The sequence below is a fragment of the Cannabis sativa genome, chromosome 3 (assembly GCF_029168945.1).
Source record: "Cannabis sativa cultivar Pink pepper isolate KNU-18-1 chromosome 3, ASM2916894v1, whole genome shotgun sequence".
Taxonomy (NCBI): Eukaryota; Viridiplantae; Streptophyta; class Magnoliopsida; order Rosales; family Cannabaceae; genus Cannabis; species Cannabis sativa.
The window spans coordinates 53,641,515-53,665,233 of NC_083603.1; the positions used below are offsets into that span (position 1 = coordinate 53,641,515).

The 23,719-nt window shown below is 37.2% G+C and overlaps 1 protein-coding gene and 1 non-coding gene across 3 annotated transcripts; one reads left to right on the top strand and one right to left on the bottom strand.

Moving 5' to 3' along the window:
- Positions 1 to 767: 767 nt before the first annotated feature.
- LOC115708708 (uncharacterized) lies at positions 768 to 5,234 on the top strand. Of its 2 annotated transcripts, none has more exons than XM_061112124.1 (8): positions 768 to 901; positions 1,073 to 1,329; positions 1,503 to 2,886; positions 3,079 to 3,765; positions 3,847 to 3,930; positions 4,003 to 4,078; positions 4,179 to 4,495; positions 4,785 to 5,234. In XM_061112124.1, exons 3-8 carry the CDS (start codon positions 1,555 to 1,557, stop codon positions 4,998 to 5,000), a joined length of 2,712 nt encoding a protein of 903 aa, XP_060968107.1. In that variant the 5' UTR covers positions 768 to 901; positions 1,073 to 1,329; positions 1,503 to 1,554; the 3' UTR covers positions 5,001 to 5,234. The 2 variants fall into 2 exon arrangements, with proteins under 2 accessions (XP_060968107.1, XP_030492561.1); XM_030636701.2 differs by having other exon boundaries at positions 1,073 to 1,238.
- Positions 5,235 to 23,521: 18,287 nt separating this feature from the next.
- LOC115711813 (small nucleolar RNA R71) lies at positions 23,522 to 23,628 on the bottom strand. Its single transcript, XR_004010683.2, has one exon. It is a non-coding gene; the product is annotated as a small nucleolar RNA R71 (small nucleolar RNA).
- Positions 23,629 to 23,719: the final 91 nt, after the last annotated feature.

Sequence of the window (23,719 nt, forward strand, 5' to 3'; positions counted from 1 at the left end):
TTTTATTTTGTAACCAAAGGCCACCTTAAATCACAACTCTAAACCCATAGAACAATGGAAACCCAATATTTTATATATAAAAGGCTAATTAGAATTTTTAGCCCCTGAACTTTAACATGTACCAAATCATGGCCCATGAACTTTTCTGTTCGTTAAAAATTCCCCCTGAACTATATATTGAGATTGTTAGATTTAAGGACTTTTGTCTAATTTTATTCGATTTTACTATTTCAGTGATTGTTTATGTACTAAACCATGCTTCCCAGACTTTGATAACTACCAAATCACGCCCCTAGACTTTTGACATGTACTAAATCATGTCATCTGAACTTTCATCCATGTTAGACTTTTTTTTTTACTAAAATTGGACAAAAGTCCTTAAATCTAACAACCTCAATAGTTCAGGGATATTTTTAACGACCTTAAAAATTCAGGTGCATGATTTAGTACATATTGAAGTTTGGAGAAAAAAAATCCTAATTAGCCTATATAAAATAGGGATTTTTTCATTTTTACACTTTAAACCAGTTTTTTTTGCATTTTTACGAAATTCTACATAGAAGCCTCTATTGCAACTAGCGCTGCAACCTACATTGCAACAAAAAATCGTATAGAAACTCCTATTGCAACTAGCGTTCCAACCACTTTAGAAATCCAAACAGTAAATTTGAAAAAAAAAATTAAAAAAATAGTAAATGGAGTAATTTCCTTATAAAATATACAATAGGTCGTCAAAAAAAATATAAAATATTATTATTTATTTATTTATTTTAAATAAAAAAAAAAAAACCCTAACTTTATCTGTATCTCTCTTCCCGTCCTATCTCGAACTCGAAGTCGCACCAGGGCACCACCATGGCACCCTTCTTCTCTCTCCCTCTCTAGCGATCTCAACTAGGCAGTAAGTTCTCTATTATATGATTGCTCTTCTCTTCTCTGTTTTGTTTGATCAATGATGTTTGCAGTTAGTACTAAGTATAATATGAAAGGATTTATTTTGCTTTGTTTGATCAAGTAATAGAGTGGCTGATTTTTGATTGTTTATTTGAATATTTATTTTTGTATTTTGCAGAATAAAATACAATATTTTGTTGGTGAGGATCTTTGGAAATTTAGGGCCTGGGGATAACCCCAAATGTATAAATCCCCATGTTTTATTGCATCAATTGTACTACAACATAATGCCGGAAACCCATAATCAGAAAGTTCATTCGGGCTCGCAATTTTTTCCAATTCAGGTATAAGAAACTATCATCAGCTCTTGTTTTTGAGAAGCCTACATATTATATATTTATATCATACGTACTCAATGAGTAAGAACAAATGAAGGTCGGTTTTTTTTCTTGATAATCGGGTACTGTTGTCTTTTGATAAGATCAAATGTCCACATTTGTACTTGTAGTGTTCATATTTAAATGCTAATTAATTTGTTTTGTAATTTGTGTCCATGTTATCAATTTTAAAGTATCAATCTTGCATCTAAATTTTTGCTCATGATGCAGCTAGCCAATCATAGAAGAATTATTTGTAAGAGTTCCTGAATGGTTGAAATTGATGGCACCTGTTCGTTCCACTGGACTTGTTGACCCTGGATGGGAGCATGGCATTGCTCAAGATGAGAAAAAGAAGAAGGTTAAGTGCAATTACTGTGGAAAAGTAGTTAGTGGTGGAATATACAGATTAAAACAACATTTAGCTAGAGTTTCTGGAGAAGTGACTTACTGTAATAAGGCTCCAGAGGAAGTGTACTTGAGAATGAAGGAGAATTTGGAAGGATGTCGTTCTAATAAGAAACCACCAAAACATTCCAGAGATAATGGGCAGGGATATTTGAATTTCCACTCTAATGATGACGAAGAACTGGAGGTGCAGGTTGAGTATAGAAGCAAAGGAAAGCAATTGATGAATGATAGGAACTTAGCTATTACCTGTACTCCTCTTCGGTCATTAGGATATGTTGATCCTGGCTGGGAACATTGTGTTGCCCAAGATGAGAGGAAGAAAAAGGTTAAATGTAATTACTGTGAGAAAATAGTTAGTGGAGGTATCAATCGATTTAAGCAACATTTAGCAAGAATTCCTGGTGAAGTAGCACCTTGTAAACATGCTCCAGATGATGTGTATATAAAAATGAAAGACAACATGAAATGGCATCGTACTGGGAGAAAACAAAGACGAGCTGATGTTAAGGAAATTTCATCATTTTATGCAGAATCAGATTCTGATGATGAAGAGGATGAGTCTGAGGAAGTTGATTTGCATCATAGAAGCAAAGAAAAACTGATTGACAATGATGGAAAAGTTGGCAAGGATCGGAGAAAATCTATTAAGGACATGTCTCTAACTAGTGGTTCTGAACCCATATTAAAAAGATCAAGACTTGATTCTGTTTTTATGAATACCTTTATGGATCAGACACCAGAATGTTATAGGCAAGTAAAAGTGAAAACAGCGTCTAATAAACAATCACGGAAGGAAGTTCTCTCTGCAATTTGCAGGTTCTTCTACCATGCAGGCGTTCCTTTACAAGCATCAGATTCTGTTTACTTCTATAAGATGTTGGAATTGGTTGGTCAACATGGACAGGGTTTAGTAGGGCCTTCTAGCCAACTGACATCAAGCCGATTTCTTCAGGAGGAAGTTGCCAACCAGAAAAACTACCTAATTGAGTACAAAGCTTCTTGGGCAATCACTGGCTGTTCTATATTGGCTGATAGTTGGAGAGACACACAGGGTAGGACATTGATTAACTTTTTGTCTTCAGGACCAAATGGTGTTTATTTTGTTTCTTCAATTGATGCCACTGAAGTAATGGAAGATTCTTTTAGTTTGTTTAAGCTGCTTGATAAAGTAGTGGAAGAGATCGGTGAGGAAAATGTAGTGCAGGTAATTTTCTTTTGTTCTCTACTAACCTGATAGGCACACACTCACACAAACACTGAAGAACAAAACAAGAATAGATGATTGAGATTAAGACTATTCACAAGGGTCGATAGGTTCTTAGAGATACAAGTTATTCCTAAAACACAACTAACCCCATAGGACTTCGACGGCCTGTGACCATTGTTTTTCTTGCAGGTTGTAACTCGAAATACTCCCGCCTATAAAAATGCTGGAAAGATGCTTGAGGAGAAGAGAAATAACCTATTCTGGACCCCATGTGCAACTGACTGTATTGACCAAATGCTTGAAGATTTTCTCAAGATAAAATGTGTAGGGGAGTGCATGGAAAAAGGGCAACAGATTACGAAGTTCATTTACAGCCAGATTTGGTTGATAAATCTCATGAAGATTGAATTCACTCAGGGAAAGGAACTTTTAAGGTCAGCTGGTACCCGGTGTGCTTCTAGTTTTGCTACCTTGCAGAGTTTGTTGGACCATAGGACAGAGCTCAAAAGAATGTTTCAATCAAGCAAATGGGTTTCATCCGGGTACTCCAAAGCAAGTGATGGAAAAGAGGTAGAAAAAATTGTACTAAATACTGGATTTTGGAAGAAGGTACATTTTGTTGTCAAATCAGTGGACCCAATAATGCAAGTACTTCAAACGGTTGAAAGTGGTGACAGCTTCTCTATGCCATCTATATATTATGAAATGTACAGGGCAAAGCTTGCTATTAAATCCTTTCATGGTGATGATGGAAGTAAGTATGGACCCTTCTTGGCTGTTGTAGAGAATCACTGGAATTCGTTGTTCTACCATCGTCTATATATGGCTGCTTATTTCTTAAATCCAGCATACCGATATCAACCTGATTTTGTGGCGGTAGGAGAAACAATGACTTCTGGTGATTCTCGTTTCTGTGGTTTTCTTTTCAAATCTTAACGTGATTTTTCCAAAATGCAGCATGCTGAGGTTGTTCGTGGACTGAATGATTGCATTACTCGGCTGGAGCCAGACAATGCTAAAAGGGTCACTGCCTCCATGCAGGTTGATTTTTGAACTTTACTTTTAATGATCTAGTGTTCTTAAGAAGCTTTCTCATTCTTTTCTATGTATCAGCTTTCTGACTATACCTCTGCAAAAGCTGATTTTGGAACTGAATTAGCCATTAGTACAAGAACAGATCTTGATCCAGGTAATAGCATAATGCTACTGTGTACTAGTTTGAAACTACAGCCTTTCATGCATAAGTGATTCCTATACTGATCAGAGTTTCTATTTGCCCACCTTATTAGCCGCATGGTGGCAACAACACGGGATAAGTTGCGTAGAGCTGCAACGGATAGCTGTACGTATTCTAAGCCAGACCTGCTCATCTTTTGGGTGTGAGCATAATTGGAGCGTATTTGATCAAATTTACAGACACAGACAGAATCGTCTAGCTCAGGAAAGATTGAATGACCTCATTTATGTTCACTACAACCTTCGATTAAGAGAACGCCAACAAAGAAAAAGGTCCAATAGCTCAACCTCACTTGACATTGTATTGCTAGAACATTTGCTGGATGACTGGATTGGTGAAGAAGATAAAAAACTAGTGCTAAAAGACGAGGTAACTGAGTTTTAACTTCTAATTTTTTTTCAATACTCTATATAAACATTCTCTGCAATGAGGCGTCTTCATGGTGGTTTAGATTCTTGACTTAACTTGAAATGACAAAAGAATGTATAATAATATTTAGCCCATGTGAAAATTTTAATATTTCACCCAAAAAAATAGGTTGTCAAGTGTATTGCACACAAGTAAAACTATACGGACAAGAATGTCATGCCTTAAGACTTTTCGATATTTAGAAATGGTTTTGGCAGAGTAACTGAGATTTCTTGTTTCTCTTTTAAAGGAAATCCTCTGTACGGAAATGGAACTGACTAATGCATACGAAGACGAGACGATCGATTATGAAGATGGAACTGTAGAGAAGGGATGTGTCGAACTAGTCACTTTGTCGGATGTCAATCCTTCTAATGCTGGTGCTGTTTCAGACGATGATGATGAAAATGATGACGAAGATGATGACGGTGAAGTAAATTACTTTGATGATGATCTGAGTGAATAGCCGGAATCAAAAATGTAAATGTTAACCTGATGATGCATTCATGCGTTGACTATCAAAAGTTTTATACTGTTTCATGGGTTTAATTAATCCTTACAAATAGTTCGACCAGTGTATAGTAATGTAAAAATAGTACGGAAGAAATAGAAAGTGAGGAATTTATTGAGGTGATTGAGAACATAGATATTACACATTATTAAAAACAAAAGAATGAAACTTGTCTTTCTAATTTTCCTATTGATTGAGTACAGTTTTTGGAGACGTGCCTCCACCTTTTTTTCTTAGGGAAAAGCTTGCATTTCATTAATAAAGAGCATAAATTGTTTTTGGAGAATTTTGAAATTGCGGAGAAGAACTAGTCCAAAGACATTCTCCAAAAGAATTCGTAACGGACTGTGAGGGCTACACCATTCACATTACGATGACACGACTAAAAACAAATATTACAATGAAGTTTAGAGATTCATGAAACAACCACAGAAGCATCACATTTAATGAAACCCCAATCGGCACGAATGTTGAAGACTCATTGTCAAAGCCAGCAGCTCAACAACTTCAACATATCCTCAGCCTAGTTATACAAAGCATTATTCTGAAAGCAGAGCTAATACTAGGCCTCGAAAATGAGCAATTCTTGTCAACCCCTAGAATTCGTGCATAGTATTTCGAGCTAGGGCTTCTACCATTTTAGTTTATGACTGAGTATTCTCGAAAAGAATTGAATTTCGATCATATTAGACACGTGATTATTTTGGTTATGTTATTATTGTTAGTTTAGGTGGTTAGGTTGCTACCTACCCTGCTCTGCCTATATAAGGAAAACTATCATTTGTAACAGATTAATTTATACAATAAAGGTAATAAAACAATTGCAGAGCTTTTTCTCTGCAACAACTCATATGGTATCAGACGAAATAGCTCAATTCACAACAATGGTGTGAAGTACTCGAGCTAATCCCGACGACGCTTCTTCTTCTCAGATCATCCTTGAGCCTCAAATTCTGACCTCAGCCGATGAATCTGCCCCCGTCGATCCTCCGGTAGCTCCTCCTTGCTCTTCTTCTTCCAAATCTGATCGACCCATTCAGGAAGATCCTTCAAGTCATTACTTTCTAAGTGCCGAAGATCACCCAGGCCTCCTCCTGGTATCCTCTGTTCTGACTGGAATTAATTACTAATCCTGGAAATGTGCAATATCCATGGCTCTTGCCACAAAGAACAAAACCCCTTTCATCGACGGTACCTTTACCCGACCCCAAGCTTGCGATCCTCTTCTTGGTCTTTGGGTTCGTTGCAACAACATGGTAATGTCGTGGCTTCTTCAAGCTGTCTCTAAAGAAATTGCCCAAAGTATCATTTTCTTCGATCTTGCAGCGGATATGTGGAACGAGTTGGCTTATCGATTCAACCAAGCTAACGGCCCAAGAATCTTTCAACTTCAGACTAATCTTACTCATCTTTAACAAGGTGATCTTGACATCAACTCCTACTTCACCAAGTTGAAATCATACTGGGACGAATTGAAAGAATTTCAACTTGCGATTACCTGTACTTGCAGCGCCATGCGCACTCTTCTGGACTATTACAATTGAAATCAAGTTCTCCAGTTCTTGACAGGACTCAATGAATCCTATCTCAAACCCTCCTTATCGACCCTATACCTTTTATTTCTAAAGTGTTTGCTATGGTGGTCCAAGAAGAAAGACAGTGCACCATTGGTTTGGTTCTTCCTGTTGCTTCTGCTGCCCATCCATCATCAACTTCAAATAATGCTTCTCGCTCAAAGAAGCCTTGACCATCTTGCACTTACTGCAAAAAACCTGGTCATTACATCGATAAGTGCTATTTTTTACATGGGTTTCCTCATGGATATGGTGACAAGAAGAAAGCTACGAATAGTAAATTTATTATCAATCAAATCTCCTCTTCCGAGGATAGTACTACTGATCCAACATCACAAGTCACTGTCAACAACTCATCTCCGTGCTGAGCCAAACATTACAACAGCAGGCCCCAAGAGTTGATCTCACTCCCGCACCATCCACTTCTAACATGTCTGGTAAAACCTCATCCAATTACTTTTCTTGGATCATTGACAGTGGTGCAACTCATTATATATGTTTTAACAAATCTTGTTTAAATTCTTTCACCAATAAACTTTTTCCCAAGAATGTAGCTTTGCCCGATGGCAATCAAGTTCATGTCACCAATATTGGTATGGTTCAAATCAATCCTGATATAACTATCTTTGATGTACTTTATGTTCCACAATTTAGGTTCAATTTATTTTCCATCAATGCATATCTTCAACATACAACTAATCTTGTTTCTTTAACCTCTTTATGTTGTATGATTCAGGAACCTTAAGGTGATTGGGACTGCTAATAAGCATAATGATCTTTACATTCTCAAGCAAATTTCATTTACTTTTCCATGTAATAAATCACCTCGTGATTGTAATGTTCAAACTGATCCAAACCTTTGGCATATCTGCCTAGGTCATCCTTATATGTACATTTCAAGAAAAATTAATAAAGAGCTTAATTTTTCTACTTCTATATCTCACAATACACATTGCTCTACTTGTCATTTGGTAAAGAAAAAATGCTTACCATTTATTTCTAATCATAATTTTGCTCGTACCATATTTTACTTGATTCACCTTGATATTTGGGGACCTTTCAATCCCATAAGTGTCGAAGGATACAAATACTTGTTAACTATTGTCGATGATAAATCATGCTTCACTTGGACATATCTACTCAAAGAAAAATATGATGTCCAACATATTATACAAGATTTTTTTTACCTTCATATGCACTCAGTTCTCTGCCAAAAAGGTTGTTCGAACTGATAACAGCAAGGAACTTAATCTTCATTCCTTCTTTGCTTCAAGGGTGTTCTTCCATATCACTCTTGTGTAGAACAGCCCCAAAAAAATTTCGTCATTGAACGGAAACACCAACACCTTCTTAATGTAGCTCAGGCACTGTTATTTCAGTCCCATGTACCAATTTGCTACTGGTCCTATATCATTAGCACTGCAACATACTTAATCAATCACACCCCTTTTTCCCTCTTCAAAGGGCTCACTTCATTCGAGGTGCTATACAACAAAACTCCCACTTATGATCACTTACGGAGCTTTGGGAGCCTTACCTATGCTTCTACCCTCTTGTCTCAACGACACAAATTCTTCCCACGAAGTTGTGCCTCAGTTTTTATTGGCTATCCTGATGGGATGAAAGCCTATACTCTATTAGATCTCCAAACCAACCAAATATATCAGTCTCCAGATGTTATTTTCCATGAAAATATTTTCCCACTCAAAAATAATTCCTCCATCTCTTGTAGTGATTTTTTTCATCTTAATGTGCTCCCTTCCAACAACACCTCTTCAGGTCCACACTGTGACCATAATCATCACACATTTCCACCCCATGCCACTCTCAATGGATCCACAAAAACTTCTTCATCCTCACCAGTCATCACTCGTACTGCACGATCTCACAAACCATTATATCTCGATGATTATGAATGTCAAATAGTTGTTGCTCCAGCTTCAACCATACATCCCATTGAGAATCATCTTGACTATACTACTCTTCCCCCTGAGTTTGTAACAGCTGCCCTTACTGCCCATACCATCATTGAACCCACATCCTATGAAGATGCATCCAAATTTTAGGTGTGGAACAATGCCATGGACAATGAAACACAAGCTTTAGAAAAAAGCTAAAACTTGGATAGTCACTTCTCTTCCTTTGGGCCATAAAGCCATTGGGTGCAAGTATGTTTATAAAGTCAAATATAACCAAGGTGCGGTAGAATGCTATAAAGCTCGCCTTGTTGCTAAAGGCTAGAGCCAAAAACCAAGTGTTGATTACATTCAAACATATGCCCCCGTGGCTAAATTCAACACTCTCAAAATCATGTTGGCATTAGCAGCCATCAACTAATGGACCCTTCACCAAATTGACATCAATAACGCCTTCCTCCACGGTGACCTCCATGAAGAGGTATACATGAAGCTTCCTCCTGGTTACAAACCAACTCAACCCCTTCCCCCCAATCCTGTATGCAAACTACAGAAGAGTCTTTATGGCCTCAAGCAGGTCTCTAGACAATGGTACGATAAATTCAGCTCTACCCTTTTAATAGATGGTTTCATTTAATCACCATCTGATAACTCACTCTTCACAAAAGATTCCCACTGAATTTATTGCACTCCTCATATATGTGGATGATATACTAGTTCCTAGCAACAATAATTATGCCACATCTGAATTCAAACAAAAGTTATACAACAAATTCAAACTTAAAGATTTTGGCTCATTACGTTTCTTCCTCGGTTTGGAAATTTGTCAAACCACTTTAGGCATATCGGTGTCTCAAAGGCCCTTCACTTTGCAATTACTTTCTGAGACCGGCTTCCTTGGCTGTAAACCAGCCCCTACTCCCATGGAATCCAATCTCAAACTAAGCAAAGACCAAGGAGGTCTCCTTTCTGACCCTTCCTCCTACCAAAGTCTCATTGGCGAACTTGTTTATCTCACAATTTCTCGGTCTGATATCTCCTATGTCGTCAATCGTCTAAGTAAATATCTAACATCTCCAAGATTACCACACTTGAACGCCACTCATAGAATATTATAATACTTAAGAGGTACCCCAAGACAGGGTTTGTTCTTCCCATCCTCCAGTATCCATACCATCTCTGCATATGCTGAAACTAACTTATCCCCATCTGCAATACAATTGAAAATTTTTTCTGATGTTGATTGGGAAAGTTATCAAGATACCAGGCGCTCCATTACTAGTTACTGTGTGTTTTTAGGTTCCTCTCTCATCTCGTGGAAATCAAAAAAACAACAAACAGTCTCTCGGTCCTCTGCAGAAGCTGAATATCGCGCCATGGCACACGCCACTTATGAAGTCACCTGGATCATGGCCATACTCAAAGATTTTTGAATCACTCCCACCAGTCCTGTACTTCTATATTGTGACAACGATGTAGCCATTCACATCTCCGAGGACCCCGTTTACCACGAGCGAACCAAACATGTGGAGATAGATTGCCACATCATTTGGGAGAAAGTTAACCAAGGCACACTCAAGATGATACATGTTCCTTCCAAGCATAACCTCGCAAATATTTTTACCAAAGCTTTGTATCCCTCTCAGTTTCTAAATATTATCTCCAAGATGGGTGTACAAAACTTATACACTCCACCTTCAGGGGGGCTATTAGACACGTGATTATGTTGGTTCTGTTATTATTGTTAGTTTAGGTGGTTAGGTTTCTACCTACCCTGCTCTGCCTATATAAGGCAAACTATCATTTGTAACAGATTAACATATACAATAAAGATAATAAAACAATTATAGAGCTTTTCCTCTGCAACAACTCATTGATCATGTTAGATCCACCATAAACAAGCAACAAACACTTCAAATATCTCGACCAACATTGATAAAAATAGTTCCACCAGCATATATGCCATTGACCCATTTCGCTTCTTCGAATATCCTCCCAAAATGCCTGCTCCTGCTAGATATGTACCGATTGTTTATGCATATCATTCAGTATATATATGTTCTTATATGTGATTAATTGAGTTTAAAGTCCCTGTTCTGGTAATAGGGGCATTTAGTAATTGTATCTCATTGGGAATATAATTGTGATAATTATAAATTGGATGTGCATGAGAATTATACTATTATATAGTGTGATTTTTGTTTCAGTATAGATACGTCTCGTTAGGTGATTCACGATATAGTTACAATCGGTAAGTTTCTGCACGTGGCAAGTATTTTAGAGGTACAATTTGATTTATAATATTATGAGTGATATGTTTGACTACTTATTAATTTAAATTGCATTTACTTTACTGCCCTTATGTGTTTAAGATGAGAAGTTTTTCTTAAAAAAGATATTTTGGTCTTTTTGATCTTAAAGATATTCATATGAGTGTATAAAAGTTATTAATTAAATTTTATTTAGAATTTTTTCCTCTCCAATTATGGTCTATGAATTATTGTGCCCTTAATTATTTGAGTGTTGAAAATATTCCTCAATTATTCCCAATATTATAAAGTTGACATTTTTTGTTAAGTTTTGTCACAAGTGGCAAATACAATGTTGATGTAGACGTTTAGACCATTGTCATGTTAAAATAAAAATAATTTTAAGCGATCGATGAATGTTTAAGAGAGGGGTGGTTATAAATATTTGGCAGTTGAAAATTACACTTGCATATGAACCAAATTAATAAGAAATTTTGATAATTTCGAGAATTCATTTTAGTGATTTCAAAACCAATTAAAAAATACGTTAAAGATCTTGCAATACGATAAGGATGAAAATTTTGAAATAATCAGTTCAAAATCATTAAATTAAGTTTGGAATTGAGATATTATCTCAAGTGATCAACTCATGGACACTAAAATATGTGTAGTTGATAAGCCTCATCGTAATCATATGTTAATGGAAATTATGTTATCTAAAATTAGTTATAAAGTTTTATCAATATTTTAAATGGAAATGCACATTTAGATTCCTAATCACATCTAACAATGTTACGTCATTTAAAGTTATTTCCAAAATATCATAAGAACGAATGATGGTAAACTTAGTTTACTTTATTATGACACTTGAAAGGTGTTCCACTGTCGTTTTAAGAAAACTAGAATTGCAAAGAATGCTTGCATATTTTTTGGTTGTCTTAAAATTTTCTTATAATAATCTGTTAAGCTTCATTCTTAGTATCAATTTTGTATTAGGAATAAGTTATCATGATAGTCAATAGGGTAAACTTAGAAACTGCAAGTCCAATTTAGATTATCACATAGTCTTATCATAGTGGGAGGATTTTTAGGAATTTGATACACTGATTTAGATAGTGAAACCAATTTTGTGGTTGACGACGGATGAAGTGATGATTCGTTGTTCTTCAATGAATGATGGTAGTTCTGAAAAGGATTTTTGAATTAAATCCACAAAATAGAAAATGGAGTTCACACACTCTAACTCAATCTAGAATCTATTGGATGCAACTAGTATTTTTAAGGTCATTTGACGCAAGTCAATCCATAAGAAGAAGAGAAGAACTAATGGATAAATTGAGACTTTCGAGAGTCAAACAATGGCTAAGAGTTTTATCCAAAGAGAATAAATTGACTTAAAGAAAACTTTTTCTAAAATAGTCATGTTGAAATCCATTAGTATACTCTTATCCGTAACTGCAACTTATCCGTAACTGCAACTCTTATTTATGAGGCTTGACAAATAAAATTAAGATAGCATTGTTATCTTGATAAGTTCATTAATATGGATGAAACCACAAGAATTTAAAGTATATGGAAAAGTCAAAGAAAATTTGTAAGCATAATAAGGTCATTTATGAACTTAAGCAAACTTCAAGTTCCTAGAGCTTAAAATTTAATACATGTTTGTTAAATCTATATGCTTTGAATAAAATATCGATTAACCTTACGTTTACAAACTAAGGTGTTATCCAAATTTCCACACATGATGATGTGGCATCCATCTAGATGAAACATGAAGAGAATTTCATAACTTGGATGGCCATTTCGCTCCATGGTACACCGTCCATAGTGATTTATTACTTATAAATAAATGATTTAAAGAAGAAGTTGTAATATCCAGACAAAGAATGTTACACCGTCCGACTAACATCTATTTTACAGTCAACTCGCATGACCAAAGTAAATGCATCTAGAATATCTACAAGGATACTTTCTCTAATTGTCCAAACATACAAGTCTCGATCACATCCCTAATTTTATGGGATAGATTCACATCGATAGGAGAAAAGAGGAAACTGACCTAGTTTCTCTTTTTTATTTCTCTTTATTTAGAAAAGTAATTAAGTTTCTTAATTTATTTCTGATTTGTTTTTGGAAACCAAACTAATATAATTATTCCTTATAAATAGTAGAGTTATTTTGCTATTCAGGGATTCAAAAATTTCCATAGAGCACTTAAGCTACTAAAACCATTGTAAGAGCTTTAGAGGAAGATCAAGCACTTCTTGGTTCTTTTCCACAATTCAATACAAGTAAAAGAAGAGTAGACTATTACTATAATCACGGAGCCAAACCTCTATAACAATATCTGTGCTCTATTTGCTTAAATCATCATTATTAATTGTTTCTAATCAATTTAATTGAATTATTGTTGTTGGCTAAAATTGAGGTTAATATTTTAGTACTTTCATTGAGAGCAAAAGAACATAATTATTGTTTTGAATCTTTTCAGGACACAAGAAGATGGTTGTACAAACACACAGGAGAAATCCCAATGAGACAACTGATTTGATGGCTACGGATCCTAATGTGCAAACTCTTGCAAATCGAAGATATCCAGTAAGGAAGGATCCTGACCCTACTATTCCTCAGCCTTTGATAGGTCCTCAATCAATAGGACTAGGAGTGACAACTCCTCCGGCCGAGTTCACTCCAGGCGTGCAAGAATTCGGAACCACCAATACCCAGGCTGAGTAGACTAATCGTAGTACTGAAAATCCATCTACTGGAGATCCTCGAAGGAAAATTTGTAATGACACCAAACTATAGAATTTGCGAGCCATTCTAAGGCAGATACAAGAACATACTAATACACTTCACCCTGATCAAGAAGATACCTGAGCATTTATAATTTTTTCCTTTGAACAGAAAAATGCCAATTCCAAGAGTAGATGGATCAATGGATGGAAATCATAAGGGCCCAACAAGAAGCAATTAACAATCATTCTAGGCACGACACTGTGCTGATCAAGCAAGCCTATTAGATAACTGGACAACAATCAGTGACAGATACTTCTTCAGTAAGAAAGAGAAGTATCTGGATGGGTTGAATCCCAAAATTAAACACGACCTGATGATCCCAATCGATGATAACATCACCTATGTTAAGATGGTCGAAAAGGCACTATGAGTTGAGGGTGCATTTGAGTGCATCTAGGAGTCCTAAGGAACTCAGGCTGTTGGTGGGGCCACTACTCTTCCTAGCACTAGTTATGGTAGGGGTGGTAGTGACTCGAATGTTGACCAGAAGCGAAGGGCACCATCTGCACCTGGTGGCTCAAATAAGAACAAGAGGTTCTAAGGGAACCAGGATCGAGCCAACTGGAAAGGTGGTTCCAAAACTCGATACACTTAGCCGGAATGTCCCAACCGTAAGAAGCCTCATTTGGGAGAGTGTAAAGGGTGATGATGTTTTCATTATGGTTTGCCTGGATAGTACAAGGAGACTGCCCGCAACTCAAGAAAGAAGAGCAAAAGACAGTAGAAAAGCCCTCTTTGGTAAGGGTGTTTTCTCTTTCTCGGGCTGTTACTGAAGCTATCCCTTAGTTGTTATAGGTCAGCTCTTGGTCAACAACTCTTATCTCTCTATATTGTTTGATTCTGGGGTCACTCATTCTTATGCGGCAGCCAGAATTTTTGATAAATTGGGTAGACCGTTCGATAGTCACGATAAGAGGTTTGGAACCCTATTGCCTGGCAGAGAATTAGTTATCTCCAAAAGGTGGGTTAGGTCTATGTCGATCATAATTGAGGATAGAGAGTTGAGTGCTGATTTAGTAGAATTGGGTTTAGCGGATTTTATTGTCATACTTGGAATGGATTTCTTCTCCAAGTGCTCAGCTAGTATTGATTGTAAGTGAAAGATGCTGATCTTCCAACCCGAGAGTGAGGAATCATTTGTTTTTGTGGGATCAGCTTAGGGATCCCAAATTCCAGTAATCTCGGTATTGAAAGCTAGAGAATAATTACAAGATGGATGCCTAGGGTTTTTGGCAGTGGTATTAGATCCCACATGGCTTGAATCAATTAAGCTAAAGGATATCAAAGAGGTTCAATATTTTTTTAGATGTATTTCCTAATGAACTTCAAGGTTTACCACCACATCAAGAAATATATTTTGTTATCGATTTAGCACTGCGAGCAGAACTAGTTTCTAAGGCACCTTCCAGAATGGCTCTGGCAGAGCTTATAGAATTAAAGCTTCAGCTTTAGGGGTTACTTGACCTAGGTTTTCACGACCTAGTGTGTCACCCTTGGGAGCTCCCGTGTTATTTATTAAGAAGAAAGTGAATCCCTACGCATGTGTATTGACTACTGAGAACTAAACAAACTGACTATCTAGAATAAATTCCCTTTACCTAGAATCGACAAATTATTCGATTAGCTTCAGGGGAAGATGGTCTTTTCTAAGATATATCTCTAAATGGCCTATAATCAGTTGAGAATCCAAGAGGACGACATTCCAAAGACTGCTTTCCGTACTAGGTATGGGCACTGTAAATTTTTGGTTATGTCTTTTGGACTAAACAATGCTCCAGCAGCTTTTATGGATTTGATGAATAGGTTATTCAAGGATTTCCTTGATATATGTGTTATTCTATTTATCGATGACATCCTTGTGTACTCTCAATAAGAAGAGGAGCATGAGCAACACCTCTAGATGGTTCTGCAGCGATTACGAGAACATAAACTGTATGCCAAGTCCAAAAAGTGTGAGTTTGGCTATCTCAGGTGTCCTTTCTAGGACATATTATTAGTAAGGATGGGATCAAGGTCGATTTAAGGAAGAATGAATCTGTCAGGGATTGGCTGAGACCGAAGACAGATATGAAAGTCAAAAGTTTTCTGGGTTTGGGTAGTTATTACTGTCGATTTTTTAAGGGTTTTTCTAAGATTTTAACACCGTTAATCGAACTCACCAAAAAGAATCAACGTTTTTGTGGACAGACTAGTGTGAAGTAAGCTTCTAGGAATTGAAACAGAGATTGATCACAACTCCAGCATTAGCCTTACCATCTGATAAAGAGAAGTTTGTGATGTATTGCGATGCATCCAGACAGGGACTGGGGTGTGTTTGGATGTAAGCTAATCGGGTCATTGCTTATGCCTCCCGTTAGTTAAAGGTATATGAACAACGATACTCAACTCACGATTTAGAACTTGCCACAGTAGTTTTTACTTTGAAGATCTGGCAACATTATCCTTACGGGGAAAAGTGTGAGATTTACACAGACCACAAGAGTCTCAAATATTTTTTTACTCGGGAAGATCAGAATATGAGGCAGAGGCGATGGTTGGAGTTGGTTAAGGATTACGATTGTGAAATCCTTTACCATCCCGAGAAGGCAAATGTGGTGGCAGATGCCCTTAGTGGAAAGGGTCCTACGCAAGTGACTAGTTAGATCAAGATTTCAAAGCACCTAGCAGATGATATGGTCAGATCAGGTATTGAGTTTATTGTAGGTAAACTTAATAATTTGACATTGTAATTTGATCTCTTAGACAGAATTAAAGCATCTCAGTTAACTTATTCAGAGCTAGTGAAGATCAAAGAGGAGGTTTTAGATGGTCAAGCTATAGATGTTACAGTGTTAGGTAATTGGATGCTGTTGTATAAAACTAGAGTTTGTGTTCCAAGTAGTGTCGAACCTAAAAAAGAGATTCTCAAGAAAGCTCATACCACTCCTTATTCACTGCACCCTAGAACTACCAAGATGTATTAGGATTTAAAACCCTTTTCCTGGTGGTGCGAGATTAAGAAAGATGTGGTAGAATTTGTATCCTGTTGCTTGACTTCAATAGATTAAGGCTGAACACCAGAAACCTGTAGGGTTGTTGCAACCTCTAACTCTTCCTGAGTGGAAGTGGGAAGATGTCACTATGGATATCGTGGTTAGGTTACCTAGAATCACAGGGATGTACTATTCTATTTGGGTTGTGGTGGATCAGTACATTTTCTATTGGTGAAAACAACCTTTACGGTGGATCAGTATGCAAAGTTATACGTTAAAGAAATAGTGAAGTTACATGGGGCTCGGAAGTCCATTATATTAGATAGAGATCCGAAATTTACCTCAAAATTTTGGCAAAGTCTTCAGCGAGCCATGGGTACCAAGTTGAAGCTTAGCACAGCTTTCCATCCTCAAACTGATGGACAGTCCAAGAGGACAATACAAATACTTAAAGATATGTTGCGAGCCTACGCAATGGATTTTGAAGGCTCTTAGAGCAAGTATTTACTACTGATAGAATTTTCATACAACAATAGTTATCAGAGTACCATAGGGATGGTTCCTTATGAGATTTTGTATGGCTGGAAATGCAGATCTACAATTCACTTGGATGAAACTTGAGAAAAGAAGTATTTAGGTCACGAATTAGTACAATGGACCAACGAGGCTATAGAAAAGATCAAGGCCAGAGTGCTTGCCTCTTAGAGTAGGTAAAAGAGCTATGCAAATCTGAAACCAGAAATGTAGAATTTTAGGTAGGAGATCATGTATTCCTACGAGTGTCTTTGATGAAGAAGATTAAACGTTTTGAGAAAAGGGGGCAAGTTATGCCCTAGGTTTTCGGAGCCTTTCGAGATTCTCAAAAAGGTTAGACTGTAGCATATCGTCTAATCTTGCCTGTAGCTCTTTCAGAAGTCCATAACATGTTTCATGTCTCTTTGTTACGGAAATACGTTTCAAATTCTACTCATGTGCTGAGTTATGAAAACCTAGAACCTCAGCCAGATTTATCATACGAAGAGCAACTAATTCAGATTTTAGGCAAAAAAAGATAAAGTCCTTCTAAACAAGACCATAGCTTTGGTCAAAGTGCTCTGGAGAAACAGTAAGGTGGAGGAAGCCACCTAGGAGTTAGAGTCCGACATGGGGGCTCAATATCCAGAGTTGTTCAGTTTAGATTTCGAGGACGAAATCCTTTTAACGGGGAGATAATTGTAAAGACAGTTTAATTTCAATATGGAAATTAGCAGATAATTAGGGCTTAATTATGAAATTAGATTATTAATTATGATTTATGAATTAATGGTGATTTATTTGAATTCTAGGTGTGTTATTTACGTTATATATGACATTTATATTTTTCATATTTTATGCCCGACAACATTAGAACGTGATGTTTGGCCAATAGAATCACATTTGTTATGGTTTAGTATTTTAGTTATAGCAAGGCAAGTTAGTTAGGCATTCGGAATGTCGGGATTCGACGGGGTTATGGTTTTGGACCATTTTACCCCTAAGTCATTTTACCCTTTTGATGTGAGTGAGGGGCATTTTAGTCATTTTGACCTTGGGATTAAGTGGCCTCTTCTTGTGTTGGCAGCTGGCCAATGTTGAGTTAATTAGATTAATTTTGTATTAGTTTTACTTAGATAATTAAGTGTAGAAGATGACAAAATAAGAAAACAACCTTCTTCCTTTTTCTTTCCTATTTTTGGCCCTAAAAGATTCATCAAGAAACCAGAGCTTTCTCCTTCAATCTTAGTAACTTTCAGTTGGAATTCAAGTGAGTTTGGAAGCTAAGAACTATGGTAAAACTTAGAACTCTTCTTCCTTTGTTTTTCATAGGTAAAGTTAGATTGAAGCATGCAAATATTGAGTTAGTTGTTGTTTAGGGTTGATTTGTTTTGTTGATGTTTTTAGAGGTTAAGTTGAGTTGATTTAGGCTTAATTTGGTTAGATATAAGGGTTGTGTGTGGTGTTGACCAAGTTTGAGTTTATGAACTCAAATTTGGTTCAACAATGGTGATTTGTGAATTTCTATGTTTTTTGAGGTTTTAGTACTTGTAAATGATTCATTATGGCTTGTATATGTGTTCTGGAAGTTCTTGTGCATTTTAGGGTCAAATTGAATTGTTTAGGAGGAATTTTGTGTTTCCTGCACTGAACTGGTCGACCAATTTAGTGGGACATGTAGGAATCGGAATTCTGATTGGTCCCCAGGAAACCCCTCAGAACCAGTCTTCCAGTTGGGGAATCGGTCTAACAGTTGGGGCATTTTAGGGCACCCTAGTTTTTCCCATTTTTGCAATATTTAGGGTATTTCCATGTTATCTATCGATAGGGAAACTTTTAGTTTCGATTTTAAGTCTCTGAAAAGTAATTTAGCGTGTCACTCATCAGTTTTACAAATATTATGATTTAGGGGCCTGTAAATCGTCAAACAGTTGTTCCACTCAGGTTGACCTACACACTTGAATTTGGAAACAAGGTAAGATTAGTATAGTGATATGCATATGTGTTTACATGTTTAGCGTACATGTTTGTTAAGCCTATTAGATTACATTAGAATAGCGGTATCAGTATAATTAGAATTATATTGGATATCGATGAATGTATGTTTGGCTTAAGTACTATTTAACACTATCACATCAGTACAACTACAGTATGACTAGCATACCAAGTATAGGTTGCTATTATGGTCAATAGTATTATCGTTTGTACGTTCTTGACTCAGTACCGCCTAGGGTGCGTTGAGTCCTGCCGAGGGTGCGGGGAGTACCGCTAAGGGTGCGGTGAGAACCATCGAGGGTGCAGGTAGGGTTATGGTTGGGGTATGGGCGCCTAATCGTAATCCTATTTATATCTATGTTATGATTATGCTTTTCTTACTGAGTCTGTAGACTCACAGTTGTTGCTTGCATGTGTAGGTAAGGACAAAGCTAAGGCTAAACAACAGTGAGGGCGAGCGAATGAAGATTGTACATGTCGGGGCAGTTAGACCTGGAGCGTACGATCTTTGGGACAACAGGCTGTATTTTTAAATGGTCGCTAGGCAATAACTTTTGTATTAAATATTTTGTATTACATTTAAAAATAATTTAAATACAAGATCCCAGTTATGTAAAAGATATTTATTTTCATTTAAAGAGTAATTCAGTAAAAGTTTTAATAAATCATAATTTTCTATAAACTCGTTGAATAGCAATGGATTGCATAATTATTATTAAATCACGATAACACGCCTAAACTAGTAGGGTGTTATAATTTGGTATCAGAGCCGCCAGGTTGTCTTCCGAAGATTGCACATATATAATCATCATCAGAGATAAGATCGACTCACGGTTTGGTAAGCCTTTATTGCTTTAGTAGTTTATTTTATTAGTATGTTAAAAGAAAATCCTTTTAGGAATCATGTTAGTAGCATGATAGTTGAATAGGTGCATATTTTAGTTTCTAAATAAGCAGTCATTAGTAAATTATTCTTGACCGCAATCTGACTAGGCTAGTTCTTGGTTTTGTGGGCCTTTCTGTTAGAATGAATGCCAGGCGGAATACGAGAGGCTAGGGTAGCTTGGTCAAGTCCAGTGGCAGTCGGGGAGTTTAGTTTCCCCCAAATAGATGTGGCCGAGAAAGAGGCCAAGAGGCAAAGCACGCGGTCAGGGAGATTTGAACTCACTGTGGGTTACCCAGGATTGGGAAAAATAAATTTACAGTTATGCAAGCTAGAATCCATGAACAAGATGAAGAGATCAAGCATCTAAGGCAGGAAGGGTTGGTTGCTATTAAGAACCGGATAGAACCACTGTATGGATGGTTCTCCAAGCAGGCACCTCTAGTCTTTCTGGGAGGTCCATATGTGATGAAAGCAGAATAGTGGCTGACTGTTATTACACGGTTTTTGAATTTTATAGGAGTCACTGGCAACGACAGAGTGGCTTGTGCCACATTCCAACTCCAAGAGGATGCCCTGGTGTGGTGGGATATGGTGGCTTTGACTCAGGATGTCACTGGCATTACCTGGGAAGAGTTCCAAGAATTTTTCAATGCAGAGTATTATAATGAGGTAGTCAAAAGTTCAAAGAGAATATGACCAATACCGAGTACACAACTCAGTTCGCTAGATTGCCTATGTTGGCCTTGAAAATTGTGCCAATCGACTTTAGTAAGAAAGAGAAGTATCTGAATGGGTTGAATCCCAAAATTAAACACGACCTGATGATCACAACTGATGATAACATCACTTATGTTGAGATGGTGGGAAAGGAACTATGAGTTGAGGGAGCAGTTGAGTGCATCTAGGAGTCCCAAGGAACTCAGGTTATTGGTGGGGCCACTACTCCTCCTACCACTGGTTATGGTAGGGGTGGTAGTGACTCAAATGCTGACCAGAAGCAAAGCGCACCATCTGCACCTGGTGGCACAAATAAGAATAAGAGGTTCTAAGGGAACCAATGTCGAAGCAACCGTTAAGGTGGTTCTGAAACCCGATACACTTACTCGGAATGTCCCAACTGTAGGAAGCATCATCTGGGAGAGTGTAAAGGGCGAGGATGTTTTCAGTATGGTTTGCCTTGATAGTACAAGGAGACTGCCCGCAACTCAAGAAAGAAGAGCAAAAGACAGTAGCAAAGCCCACTTTGGTAAGGGTGTTTTCTCTTACTCAGGATGATACTAAAGCTAGTCCCTCAGTTGTTACAGGCTAGCTCTCGGTCAACAACTCTTATCTCTTTGTATTGTTTGACTCTGGGGCCACTCATTCTTATGCAGCGGCCAGAATTTTTGATAAATTGGGTACACAATTCGATAGTCACAATAAGGGGTTTGGAACGCTACTGCCTGGCAGAGAATTGGTTATCTCCAAAAGGTGGTTTAGATCTATGATGATCAAAATTGAGGATAGAGAGTTGAGTGCTGGTTTAGTAGAATTGGGTTAGGTCTAAGCCTGTTAGATTACATTAGAATAGAGGTATCAGTATATTTAGAATTATATTGGATATCAATGAATGTATGTTTGGCTTAAGTACTATTTGTCACTATCACATCGGTACGACTAGAGTATGACTAGCACACCGAGTATAGAGTGATATTATGCTCAATAGTATTATCGTTCGAACGTTCTTGACTCAGTACTGCCTAGGGTGCAGGGAGTACCGTCAAGGGTACAAATTAGGGTTATAACTAGGGGTATAGGCACCTAATCGTAATCCTATTTATATCTATGTTATGATTATGCTTTTCTTACTGAGTCTGTCGACTCACAATTATTCCTTGCATGTGTAGGTTAGGGCAAAGCTAGGGTTGAACAGTGGTGAGTGCGAGCAGATGAAGATTCTACATGTCGAGGCAGTTAGACCTAGAGCGTACGATCTTTGGGACAGCAGGCTGTTGTTAGGCTATTTTTAGCCTATGTTTCGGGTCACAAATAGAGTTGTTTTTCGATGTTATAGGACAGAATTACGCTTGTTTCTATGTTTTCAGGTTTCCCATAGTTGTGGGCGTTCAGGGCTTCAAAAGTATAATAAAAGAGAAGTTGAGCCAAGAAAAATTGAAAAATCAGTGTTTGGTTCACTTCTGGCTGCGGTGATTTTATTTACGGGCCCAGCCAAGATTTGCCAAAGAGGTGCTTCCGAGACGGGCTCAGTAGCCGCGACGAGCTACTCCACAGCCGCGGCCAGATCAGCACTCGCCGCGGCAAGGGAATCCATGGCCGCGGTGAGGTTTCGTACGAAGTGAGGCTAATTTCGTCTTTTGAAACCTGGGACAAAAAATAAAAAGAAAACTGCGAGAAAGAGAAGGGGGAAGCGAATTTTAGACCTAAAGCCAGTCAAGAACGGTAGGAGGAGCAGAGTGGCGGCCCAGATTCATTCCACCAACACTTTCTTTCTTCCTTCCTTAATTTTCTTTTATGTTAAATTCTGTTTTAGGAATGGTTATGGATTTGAACATGAACTAAATTCCCAATTAGGGAAGATGATGAATGTTGTTTAAAGTATTCCTTAGTTAATGTTAATTGCCATTCCTTTCATCTTGATTGGTGAAATTATCCTTATTTGTGTTTAATTCCATGTTTAAGCTTGATCACCTTTTACATGTTCTATGATCTCAATTCAAAATCTGAAAAGTGAGAATTGAGAATGCTAAAATTAGATAATCTAGGTTTTATGTGAAACGACAGTATTTGCGTGACCTAAGTGACAATTAGATTATTGCTTAATGATGATCATATGTGATTCTAATTAAGAGATTAATTAGAGAACATGTGATTGAGAACCTAAAAGACCTTAAAAGAGTTAGGTTAAATTGTATAATCTGTCATTTACATCAAGGAAAAGGATAGCAATTGGGCATTAACAATTGGGTAAACAAATCAACAGGATTCTCTTCCCTATTTTCTCATCTTGATTAATCTTTATCTGTGTGCTTAAGTTTCTTAGAATTTTATTCTGTTTTTAATCATAAAAACTATTGGTTTGCAAAATAGAATCATAAATTTAGTCTAGTGGTATTCAATCCAATTCCTTGTGGTTCGACCTCACCTGTGTGAGTTTACTACTTGATTACGTGCACTTGCGTACTATTTACAATTCTCGTAACAAGTTTTTGGCGCCGTTGCTGGGGAATTGTTTAAAGATTGATATTGCATAATATTACATTAAATTCTACTTTGGTTTATTTTTCTTGCTAATTGCTAACCTGTTTCTTTCAATATTGTCTTTGTCTATTTCAAGAATTGAAGGTGTATGCGACGTCAAGGACAGGGTGTCATATTGCTGGTTGATCCTAAAATTGAGAAGACTTGTAGAAGAAACAGAAGAAATAAGAGGCAAGAAAGAGTTTCAGAAACTGCTGAAACACAAGAAATCATGACTGAGAATGCTAATGGCGGTAACAATGGAGGTAACAACATGGACTGATTTGGCAACGAAGTTTCTGTGTAAGTTCTTTCCTCTAGCAAAGTCTGCTAAGCTGCAAGGAGAAATTAATAATTTCTGTCAGCTCGATAATGAATCCCTCCATGAGGCTTGGGAGAGGTTCAAGGATCTCATCAGGAAGTGTCCTCATCATGGTATTGAGAAGTGGATGCTAGTCCACAACTTCTACAACGGGCTGGTTGGTAATACTAGAACACTTATAGATGTTGCAGCTGGTGGGGCATTTATG